The 11,949-nt window shown below is 32.6% G+C and overlaps 2 protein-coding genes across 2 annotated transcripts in view; one reads left to right on the top strand and one right to left on the bottom strand.

Annotated features, from left to right (window-relative positions):
• Positions 1-890, top strand: part of mus81 (mus81 structure-specific endonuclease subunit) — a 3,535-nt gene extending 2,645 nt beyond the window's left edge. The window contains exons 4-5 of the mRNA XM_018537667.1: positions 86-199; positions 331-890. Of these exons, the coding sequence (XP_018393169.1) occupies positions 86-199; positions 331-573 (357 nt within the window). The 3' untranslated portion in view covers positions 574-890. The remainder of the gene's footprint in view (positions 1-85; positions 200-330) is intronic.
• A 2,278-nt stretch (positions 891-3,168) lies between these two features.
• Positions 3,169-9,519, bottom strand: LOC108772094 (uncharacterized). The gene is made up of 8 exons (XM_018537550.1): positions 9,445-9,519; positions 6,935-7,054; positions 6,733-6,847; positions 5,961-6,234; positions 5,515-5,605; positions 5,159-5,298; positions 3,414-3,546; positions 3,169-3,331 (listed from the first exon to the last, which is right to left on the bottom strand). Exons 1-8 carry the CDS (start codon positions 9,517-9,519, stop codon positions 3,281-3,283), a joined length of 999 nt encoding a protein of 332 aa, XP_018393052.1. The 3' UTR covers positions 3,169-3,280.
• Between the last annotated feature and the right edge of the window lie 2,430 nt (positions 9,520-11,949).

Below are 11,949 nucleotides of genomic sequence, written 5' to 3'. Positions count from 1 at the left end.
TATATATATATATAAATGTTTTAATATATATATATATATAAATGTTTATTAATAGATCTTATGATAAATAATAGATTTACTTTAGGATAAGAGACTTGTTGGATGTGAGAAAGAACACTTTATTCAAACCGACAATATAAGTAGTGCAGTATGCCTTATGGAATTCAAAGAATTCAATAAAGTATCCTCTAAACAAAGGGTATGTTCAACATTTTCTATGTGATGCATACAAGAAATGCTTAGATTTATTGAAAAAGAAATCCTTGGCTTGCTGTCCAAGATATAGTTGTATGTGAAATATAATTAATGCTAATTATTATTTCCTTTTAGACATTTAAAGTGAGCGAGATGTTTATTCGCCAGCTATTACAATTAAAAGGCATGTCCATTGACAAAGCTATGGCGATTGTAGAACGTTATGCCTCACCGCAAATTTTAATTACAGCTTTGGAGAATTCTGATAAGAATGGCGAGCAATTATTGGCAAATATTCAGGTTAACAAGAAACAATGGCTCGGGCCTGCCATCAGTAAGGCCATTTATCGGCTTTATACAATGAATGAATTAAGATGACTAATAAAGATGCACAATATACCTCTTTACTGATACATATTTATCTAGCTAGAGAGCTTAAATCCTACTTTTGCATGTATTTTTACCGCCATTAAAACTTTATGTATTTTCTAAGTAATCAGAAAATAGAGAAAATAATGAGTCAGCTGAAAAGTAATGCACAGCAACGTATGTAACTTGTAAATGAAAAGATATATTCGAATGAAACCAAAAGGTCATGAAAATGTATTTTATTTGCTGCAAGAAAATGTATCATTGCTTTTCAACATAGTTACCATTTACAGCTATTTCTCCTAATGATGAATGAATTTTCTCATCCGGCCAATAAAGAACTTTGGCGGTTTTTCCTTGATCTACTATTTCATTATGTCTTTGTCATCCGAAAAATAAATTGTAGTGGCATCGTCATTTACAAACCATTTATAGTATGAAAAATTCATCGAAATACTGTGAATAGGTGTATAATAAAATTTCGTACATTGGAAGCTAGTAAATTTGGTGCCCTATATTTTTTACTTCTTTCAAAGTAAAAAAAGGGACTTTAAGAGCATTCATTTTACTATGGATAATGAAGTGAAAGATGCAGTGAAATCTTGGATCAAAGAAAGACCGCTGGCATTCTTCATTCCCCGAATGAGAAAACTAGAGTTCACTGTTTGAAGTAATTTACATAAAAATATTTATCTGCACACTAATTAGATTTTTACGCCAGACTCCCATAGCTCCTCACGTTTATTTATTATATTTATATTAATATATATTTTGTCGTGAAGAGAGTAGTGATTTTTAAATTTGCTTTTTCGTAAGATTTTATTGAACGTGAAAAGTTACTAGGCACCGGCCAATGTGAATGGTGTATGCATTCGGGAATGTAGGCAAACGGAATCCTCCTGATTTTAACATATGACGTTGTAAATCTTCAAATATTACGCAAAATTGTACGATCTATCTGTGTGTGTGTATGAGGAAAAAGTAATGCAACTTGTTGGAAAATATGCGTTACAATTATTATTAACACATATACTATCGCAACCTTGACATATGTTGTCATGTCAAGGTTATCGAGGCTGGATTCCCCCATTTCCATATTTACCCCATGTAAGCATCCTAGGTCATGACCCTGAGAAACAAGTTTTAGTCGTCGCCCGTTATTCGTTGAAAAGTTATTGAATAAAAGAAGAGAGAGAGAGAGAGTATGAAAAAATAATGTTTCTTTTTAACAATATAGAACAAAAATTTCCTGCTTTAAAATAGATTTCCTGCTTTAAGGCTCCTGAGTGTCAGTACTCGTGACGGCTACGTTGGAATTGTGACGTCATATATAGACGAGAAATGCACATTAATTTTTGTTACGTGCCATTTGTAAATAAAGACAATTTGGATAAATGTAAATGACGAGATCGTTTAAAAATACTTGTAAAAATGACCGGAAACTGTTCTTTCCTCCTTTGATAGTCAGTAAATGGTCGTAAAGAGCACGTAAGTGAGGCTATACTCGGGCAGAATCACACAGTTTAATAGCTAATTGAAACGAGTAAAATATACGCTTTTATAAAATTTCAAGATAACTGTAATTTCCGGCCATTTTTAGGACTTTCACGAGTACGAGGCTATAGTCACATTTTCACAAATAAGCAAATACGAAATAGCAAGCAACAAAAATTTTATCGTGAAAACGTCACTTTTCCATGCCATTAGTTCAGCCTTTTATTGTGGCAAAGCGCTGTAATAGAAAATCCTGCCCCTCACTCCTATCCTGTCGATATGTCGCTTACATGTCTGTATGGCACATTTAGAGCTGCGCACATTTGAGGAACAGATATTATAGATACTACTAATATCTATTCTTCCATTGTGCGCAGCCTTATTATCATCATATATGTAATTACATATATGATTATCATACGAGATACATATAAAATATAAAAATATAAAATATAGGCAAAATATGAAAAAAAAAAAAAAAAAGAATGATTTAAGTAACATATATGTACGTGCGTGAAGTTAGCACCGCCATTTTATAAAAAAATAAAATAAAATTTGTGCTGAATTGTGCTAGATTTGTGCTACATTGTGCCGCAAAAATTAATAACATAACTCAAAAACAAAGCGTTAAATTGAAAAAAACGTTTTTTTCGCCAGCACCGCCATTTTGTTTAATCGGCAAAATAAACATTGTGCTGAGTTGTGTTCGATTTGTGCTACATTGTGCCGCAAAGATTTCAGCCGTTCTTTCATAACACCAAAAGTTATGACTAAAAATAGTTTTTCCCTCCGTGTTCGGTTTTTTGCTCATAAATCGGGTTTGTAGTGCTTCCATGTGATCAATACTGTATATCTGAGTTGTGCTACCGTAGCACAAATCGAGCACAACTCAATGTATAACTATAATTAAAATTTATATTTTATAGACATATTGTGATAAATAAAATAAAAAGTTATATTTAACGTGCTTATTCCATTTAATATTTTTTAGTTTCTACTTACTTTTTTCGAAAAATGTATTAAATCTAAATGCGTAATGTTTTTAAATGACAATATAGATCGGAAAACAATGTACAATATATTGTTGATAATATTGGTGTTAATAGGGATATAAAACATCTCGATTGTTTACATAAAGAAATTAAAAGTGACTACTCTCGGGTTAAAGAAATACATTTTAATTTAAGAGGTTTCTGAGTGAATATTTAAATGCGCTAAATCATCATTGCATAGAACGGAACACGGTGAGGTAAGACAGGGAAGTCTTCACAACCTTTAAGAAATAAAATTTTTTTCGGTAAACTGCATTTATAACAACAAAAATGAAAAATACAATAATGCAGTTATATATTTACCATAGCAAAGTTATCGATAGAAAGAATCATTAATTTACCAGCTGATATTCTGCAAGGTATTAATGTTCTATACATCATTAGGAGCAGAAGTTTTTGACATCTTTGTGAAGTGTAATACCAATTTGCTCTGCAGCTATTATATGAAATGAGAAAAATTAAAATGATTAACGATAAATTCAGCAAGTATTTATATTCACATTAGGTTCTTATCTTGCTATCTATAAACACAGAAAACTATAAAGTCTAGTTTTTCATTTCTGTTGTATACACTATCCAAGTAAAGGGTTAATATTACAATAATAGTAGTGTTATAGTGGGAGTTCTAACTCGGAAGCTCTAAGGGGAATGCGGGACGCGGGGGATTCTTCGGAGGTGGGGGTATATAGCGTTGTGCGGGAATGACAGTAAGATGTCACAGATTTTGGAACTGCAGTCACGTACAAGACAAAAAATCACAAAAAATCACAAAAAAATAAGGAATATTACCATAAACAATAAATACAGAAAAAAACAAATGATTATAAATGAAAAGTGTTACAAAGGGTATATGCACCAACTGTTTTTTTTAGCTGAGATATACGGTGTATATAATGTAATTTTTTTCTAGAAACATTTTGTCTCTTGTCTGTTTCGCCTGCTCGTTCAAAACAAGCATCCACGTCATCGGTGTTGTATCACTTTATATCGCTGTCGCCTCCGCACATGCAATCTAACGGTGATCTCTTCTCCACGAAAATTGAACAATCGTCTGTCTTGATCCACGCGAATCGTCAGATCCGTAATATATGCTCCGTACGATGATCGGAAGGTAAATGATCTGTACAGGTCTTTCCGATATCTTATATCCTGGTGGCACCCTTGGCGAAAAACTCGTGTATATGCACTTGTCGTTGCTGTATGCACCCGCGGTCACATTCAATACGAATATTACGTTGATAATATTTATCGACATGTTCGATTCGTGCCATTGTTGTAATTTCAACACACAACCTCTTTTCAGAGTAGAGCATTAGCGCACATTTTTTCAAAAGTATAATATATATATGCTTAAAAAGCCCCACAAAATTAAAAAAATACAATTCTGTCGAGTTTTACTTACTGTACGTATCATATTTTCTAATTTTACTTTAGGAATGCTTCAAAATTATATATTCATTTCTATTAACCAAATCTTTACGTATTTACCTTAGACATATTTTTTTGCCCTCATAAAAAATAAAAAATACCATTCTGTCGAGTTTCACTTACATTTGCGCATTTACTTACCTAATAAATGTTTCTAGAAAAAAATAACATTACACCATATCTCAGTTGAAAAAACAATTGGTTCATATACCCTTTGTAACACTTTTCGTTAAAAATCATTTGCTTTTTCTGTATTTATTCTTTATGGTGATATTCTCTATTTTTTATAATTTTTTTGTCTTGTACGTGACTGCAGTCCCAAAATCTGTGACATCTTACTGTCATTCCCGCACAACGCTATATACCCCCACCTCCGAAGAATCCCCCGCGCCCCGCATTTTCCTTGGAGCTCCCGAGTTGTAACTTCCACTATAACACTACTAATAATATTAAGTTTAAAGTAGTATTATATTATAAACGCATACGATTAGCAATCGTAAATAATATGCCTAAAATATAAAATAAACCTCAAACTTGTACTCAAATTTTTCTCTAGAGCTTCAAAAGAAAAAAAATCAGGTAATAGACTTCCAAAAAATTGAATAAATTTACATTCTTACATAGATTCATACGGAAGGATGCTGTAATCCAGTAGAAATTGACCTTGCCAGAACTGAAGAAACAAATGAATGAGTTGTCCAATATACATACTAATAGGTGCGATGATATCATTTACGTTCTTCTCAAGATTTATCAACATCTAAAATGCATATTTAATTACCATCTTTCTTTCGGTTGACGCACTATAGCGAATATACCTATTTGAAATATTGAAATACTGCAGTAATTAAAGGCAATAAAAGCTAAAAATGATAGTATTATTTTTCCCAAATTTGTATTTGTCTTGGCGAAAATCCTCGTTCCATTTCATTCCATATCAAAAGTATTTACGTAAAAAGGAAAAACTGATACGTACTTGTATACCATATAAACTGCCAATAACCATGTTTAAGTTAAGGTTTATTAGAAATATCTTTGTATAAACGAATTCAATATGTTTCGCAAATCTGCAAAATGAGAACGGTAAATAATTATAATTAATACAAAGTATCACACAATGGCAAAAATAGGTGTTGTCACTTGATATATTTTTTCATACGTACTCTATTACGCCGAGATGTCTACGTAAACAGTGTAAAGTTTTATAATAATTGTCGTCTTTAATTTTATCTGATTTCACATCAAAATCGTTCATATCATTTTTTCCAATGTTTTCGAGTACATTTCTGTAAAGCCACGAAAAATATCGACGCTTTTGAAAAACTATAAGATTTTATAAGAAAGAAATAAACAAAATCGAAGAAATAAACAAAAATTCATGCAGAGCATTATCTTTCTACAATCAAGAGAGATTGTTTTTACCCAACAATGGAGAACATTCCACAAGCATGTTGAATGAGAGTATAATACAAAGCATCAGCCACGACTGTAGCAAACGAATGAGCGACGACGGCAGTATAACAATGCACTGCTATTGGATATATATATTGATTGAATCTGTCACCGTATTCCACGCGAAAAGGTAATCTCGACGCGAATGGTATGGAAGATTTCGTTATATTGATGATATCATTCGCCATCAGAGTCAGCATGATTGGTTTCACCACGAAAAGACTCGCCGTCGTATGCATGAAAACTAAAGAAAATGATAATTGTCGCAAGATCTTAAAGTCATTATTTATCGACATGTTATTTAAAATAAAAATATCGATATTTTATGTGGTGTGAGTATGTGTTTTTATACAATTCTTTTTTTTTTATAAGTTTGACAGTGCTGTAAGATTATACAAGGAATATGAGACTATATACGCTTATGTATGTTTGTGTTCAAGATATTTATCCAACAGCGAATTCGATTGAATGCACTTAATGCATATTGGTCCATATTAAAGCCGTTATACACAATTTTATGTAAAAATATGTTTTTAATGTAAATATAAAAACGGATTGAATCATAAAATCCTTAATACATTATTTGTGTTGTGCTGTTAAATAAAATTTATAATCCGAAATATTTACATTTTACTTTTACACAGATTAAATCAGTATACAACAGCTTTAGTATGCACTAGTGCGTACTAGTGCGTCCAACTGAATTTCTTATAAACTTTTACAATCTTGAAATTATACACACCTGCATAAAATGTGGCCAGATGCTGTCCATACTTACTATGCCGTTCCAGCATATCCTTTTCTACTGAATTTAATGATTGCCAGTCCTTTTGTATTATATTAAGACAAGTCTTTACCTAAACACATTCTCGCGAGTATTTCTCATGATTGTAACATTGTAGTGTACAAAAGTCCAGAACTAAGACTGAAAATTCATCACTTACTTTCTCAGAATTCAACATTATGACCAATATTTTAAAGCTGAATGTTATGCTGATGAATATTGGTGGCACACATTCGAACACGTCATCGAGAGTGATTGAGCCGATTAGTAAATAAAGTATCTGTATTAGAGTTAAACACAATCACGAAATTCATAAATTAATTTTTCTAAGATTTAATAAAGGCCTATGTATACATATATATATTATATATATTGTATATATATATTTATTTTCTTATAATTTTTCAAATATATTAAAATTGTTCATTCTTCTGATAAACTACACCAATATTTTTTAAGATTATTTTTCTTTTTTCTTTTTTCGGGTGGATTTTGTTAAAGTATACCTTTTAAAAATTTAATATAATTTGTTAAGCGAATGTATGTATTATTTTCACATAGTTTGATAACTAACTGTATCAGGAGACGCGGTAGTGTCTCGGCCATATTAAAAAAACTAGTTAATTTAAATTTGAAAGATTAATAATTGACACTACAAGTCTCTTATCTCGAGCCATCAAAGTCCATTTTTTGGGGGTACATAACTATTAAAATACAAAAAATATTGAATTGCACGTAATATATCCCGAAAGGTGGCATCGCCACGAGTAATATTTGAGCTAAAAAAATTAAAAAACGGTTAAGCCGTTCTGGACATAGCGAAAAGTGATAATTTTCATGAGAAATGAAGTAACATCTCCTTTTCTTTCTTTTGCTCTTTCTCTGTCCGCAGTTAGGGTCTGCGCACGCAATAGGAGAAATATTAGGAACATATATTAAATATAAGGATTTTAACCTATCAGAACTGTGTACTGTGGAATGTGCGCTTTCTGACAGGTTAAAATTCTTATGTTTAATATCTGTTCCTAATATTTCTCCTATTGTGCGTAGACTCTTATGCGCACCTCTCTCTTGTCTCATCTTTCACTCACACCTCCACCAACTTCAACCCATCGCACCTCTTCCTCTCTCCCTTCCCCCGTCACCCACCCCACCCCCCCTCTCTTTCGCCATATTTCACTCTCTTTCGTTATATAATATTTTTAAATCATTTTTTTATATATATTTTTGTGATATATTTGTACTCTAAAAAGTAAGTGATACTCGAAAAAAATCATATAAAAATGAAAAGGTCAAGCCATGTTCAAAATATCGATATATTAAACTTCTAGTCGTATCAAAAGAAAAAAACATGCAATTAGTAACTTTGCAACACACTAAACAGATGGATTCTTCTTTGGCAAATCTTTTAATTGATATACCTTTAATGGATATACCTGAGGTATCAGAATAGTAAAGCTAAACACAAACAACGGCACGAAGCGAATATATCTATGGCGAAGTCTGTGATATGGCCATAATCCTGTAATAATCAAATAGAATCTAACGACGCTGTAGTATCGACTTTGTGCACTGTGATCTTTCTTCTCAATCATTTTTTGGAATAAGAAGATTGCAAACTATATCAACTATTCCATTTGAACGTCGACATTCAACGTTTAATTTTCAACAAATTATAGAAGATTACTTATTGATTTCTTCTATCTCCTATTCCGTAACAGCATTGTAATTGTGCTAAGGAATAAGCGGCCAATTACCTGCTGTATTCCAATCCTTTTCCTTTTACATACTTAAAGCCGTTACTTATAATTTCTCTTTGAAGAGACACTTTCTTTTAATTTCATATTCTGTATGTAATGGTTTTATCTCGTCTTAGAAAAGATGCAACACCTTACACTACTTCGGAGAAAACTGTATATACCTGCATTAGAGAAAGTAAATAGAAGAAGTGACAAACGACGCACGTGAAAATATGACATATTATTATTTTAATATAATTTATTATAATAGAGCCTAATTTTTACAAACGTTGACATTTATTTACCTTTAATTAAAATGAAGTCGACGAATATAACATTAATAAAATGTAGAATATAGAATAAATAATTTTCAAATTGTTTCTTCATTTATTTTCACTGTTAATACGAAAAATAAATTTTCTAGAATGTCTGTTCGGTTGATTAAACATAGTTTACGTCAATTAACATACATACTTATGTAAAGTTATATGGGCCAAAAATTATTAGAGAAGAGCGGACTTCTTTGACAAACATCTAAAAGTAAACTTCTAGATATTGCGAAAAAAAATGGTAAGTATGTCTGTATGGAAAATATGGTACTAATTATTATGATGAAACACATGTATACAATTATACATACGTAACATCTATATTTTTTGATTGCTATAAAATTGAAGAAAAATATTGTAAATTATAAAGAAAAAAAGAAAAATAGGTACATATAATACATAAGATTTTATTACATTAAAGAGATGTGTTTCAACTTAAATAGTTTTAATAATTTATTCGCTAAATCATCACTGGAGAGAACGAAACATAGTGAGATAAGATAGAGATGTTTTTATAACCTTTAAGAAATAAAAAATTCCCTCGGTAAGTTACAATTATAACAATACAACTTAAAAAGATAACAATACAATTTTATACTTACTGTAGCAAAGCTTTCAATAGATAGAGTCACTATTTTGCCAGCGGTGATTTTGCATGGTGACGTCGTTCTATTCATGATCAGGAGAAGGAGTTTTCGACATCTGTATGAAGTATAATACCAATTCGCTCTGCAACTATTATTTGAAATAAAAAGAATAATTATAAATTGAAACGATAAATAATAAGTCTTTATACATATACTATTAGGTAGTAAATTTAATTTCCGCGGTTTTTTTTGCTTAAAAAACTCATTTATCTCGACATTAAAAAATACGTCAATCAAAGTATTTGCCCTCGCTAGCTATAGATTTTTCCCATCTTTCGGGCAATAAGTGGATTCCGCGACGATAGAACGATTGGTCTTTTAAAGCAATTCATTCGTCGATCCACTTTCGCACATCCTCGTAATTTCTGAAGTGTGTATCCACTAAGCCGTGCTGCATCGATCGGAACAAGTAATAGTCTGAAGGAGCTAAGTCTAGTGAATATGCTTGGGTACGGGAGAACTTCCCATACGAGCTACATCAGTGTTTCCTTGATAGCTTTTGCAACGTGTGGTCGAGCGTTGTCGTGCAAAAACATCATTTTGCGTCGATTGTTGGCTAATGCTGGTCTTTTTTCCAATAACGCTTTATTCAGACGGTTCAATTATAATTGATGTCGATCCCCCGTGATACTTTCGTTCAGTTTGAGTAGCTCGTAGTAAACGATACCTTGCATATCCTACTAAATGCAGAGTATTGTTTTGTAGCGATGGATATTTCGCTTTAGATGTTGATGGTTGGCCCGGGTCTACCTATGACATTTTTCGTTTGGGATTGTCACAATATATCAACTTTTCACCGTTACAATGCGCCACAAAAATTCTTTTTTTTCTGTTTGGCGAGCAGAGAAATAGAGATGTTTAAGCGATTCGAAATGGCATTTTCGATTTTCCTTCCTTTTGAATCTTTCCTATTGCATGTACACGTTTGAAAACAGCAATCGGAGTAATGCTGCAGATAATTGTTAGAACGTTTGAGCTGAGTTTTCGTCCAATAATGTTTGCAATTCGGCGTCTTCAAACTTTTTCGGTTGACCTGAGCGTCTTGCTTATTATTATTCACATCATAATCATCACTTTTAAATCGCTGAAATCATTCTTGGCATGTTCTTTTCGATGGAGCATAATTGTCATAAGATTCGACAAGCAATTGATGAGCTGCAGCTACAGTTTTTTTCAAATCAAAGTAATGAAGCAACACATGTAAAAAAAAAACAACTTATCACATTCCATATTTAATAAAAAAAAAAGAAAGCAATAGTACTGTTCGCTTAAATGAATCTCTTCGCAATGAATTTTGTTGACAAATGTCTAACATCTAAAATGCAGCTAGTTTCAGATGTCAAATTAAATTACACCTACAACTACGAAAGGGCAAGTCGATAAATTTTTAGAAAAATATATAGTAAAACACATTTTTTTCTATTCATTTTTATTTCTCAATATAGTCTCTTTTCAGCTCGATACACTTGATCCAACGATTCTCCAACTTTTTCAAGCCGTCCGAATAATATGATTTGTCCAACCCTTCAAAATAAGCCTCTGTTTCGGCGATATGAGCTGCTCTCTGGTGGTGAATCTCTTTCCTCCGAACAATTTCTTCAGGTTTGGAAACAGGAAATAGTCGCAGAAGGCTAAATCTGGCGAATATGCTGGATAGGGAAGCAATTTGTAGCTGAATTCGTTGAATTTGGCCATCGGTGCCGGGCATGTGTGAACCCGTGCATTGTCTTGATGGAAGAGGACTTTCTTCTTCGCCAAATGGGGACGTTTTTTCTTTAAAATATTGTTGAAACGGTCCAATAAGGCTGTGTAGTAATCGCCATTGATGATTTGCTTCGACGGAAGGTAATAATCGACATGAATTATACCGCGTGCATCCCAAAAAACTGTGGCCATCGTCTTACCGGCCGACTACACCGGTCTTCGCCTTCTTCGAAGCTAGTTCACCCAGTGAAGTCCATTGTTTTGACTGTTCCTTCGTCTCGGGTGTGAAGTAATTAATGGATCCATGACCTAATTTACACTCAGCCGTCTAATCCCGATTCACTTCGAAGTGAAGTGGATTTATGGAATGTTTACACCGGATTCGCTCTATTCCGCTGAGAAAAGAGGATTGAAATCAATCGAAACTAATCCGTTTACACCCAAGAAATTTCACTTCACTTCGAAGTGAATCGGGATTGGACGGCTGGATGTAAACTAGGTCCATGTTCCATCTACAGCAATGAATCGATGCAAAAATTTATATGGATTATGTTGAAACATCTACAAACATTGTTTTGTAATCGTTACACGGTGACGCATTATGGTTTACAGTGAGCAAACGCGGCACCCACCTTGCCGATAGCTCTTTCATACCCAATTGTTCGCGCACTTTTATTCGTCGATCAGTCAAAACAATATCGTGGACTTTATCGATGATTTCTGGCGTAGCAGCCTCAATTAGATGTTCCGAACGAG

Source organism: Cyphomyrmex costatus, unplaced genomic scaffold (genome assembly GCF_001594065.2).
Source record: "Cyphomyrmex costatus isolate MS0001 unplaced genomic scaffold, Ccosl1.0 scaffold18, whole genome shotgun sequence".
Taxonomy (NCBI): domain Eukaryota; kingdom Metazoa; phylum Arthropoda; class Insecta; order Hymenoptera; family Formicidae; genus Cyphomyrmex; species Cyphomyrmex costatus.
The sequence above is the reverse complement of the archived record's forward strand: the minus strand, read 5'-3'. Positions and strand labels throughout refer to the sequence as shown.

What these genes read in the sequence shown, in the direction of transcription:
- LOC108772094 (XM_018537550.1), bottom strand. Translation starts at nt 9,519, where the DNA reads ATGAATAGAACGACGTCACCATGCAAAATCACCGCTGGCAAAATAGTG. An exon ending in CTATTGAAAGCTTTGCTACA is followed by an intron (nt 7,055 to 9,444) that starts GTAAGTATAAAA and finishes ACTCTAATACAG; the next exon opens with ATACTTTATTTACTAATCGG. An exon ending in TAATGTTGAATTCTGAGAAA is followed by an intron (nt 6,848 to 6,934) that starts GTAAGTGATGAA and finishes GAATGTGTTTAG; the next exon opens with GTAAAGACTTGTCTTAATAT.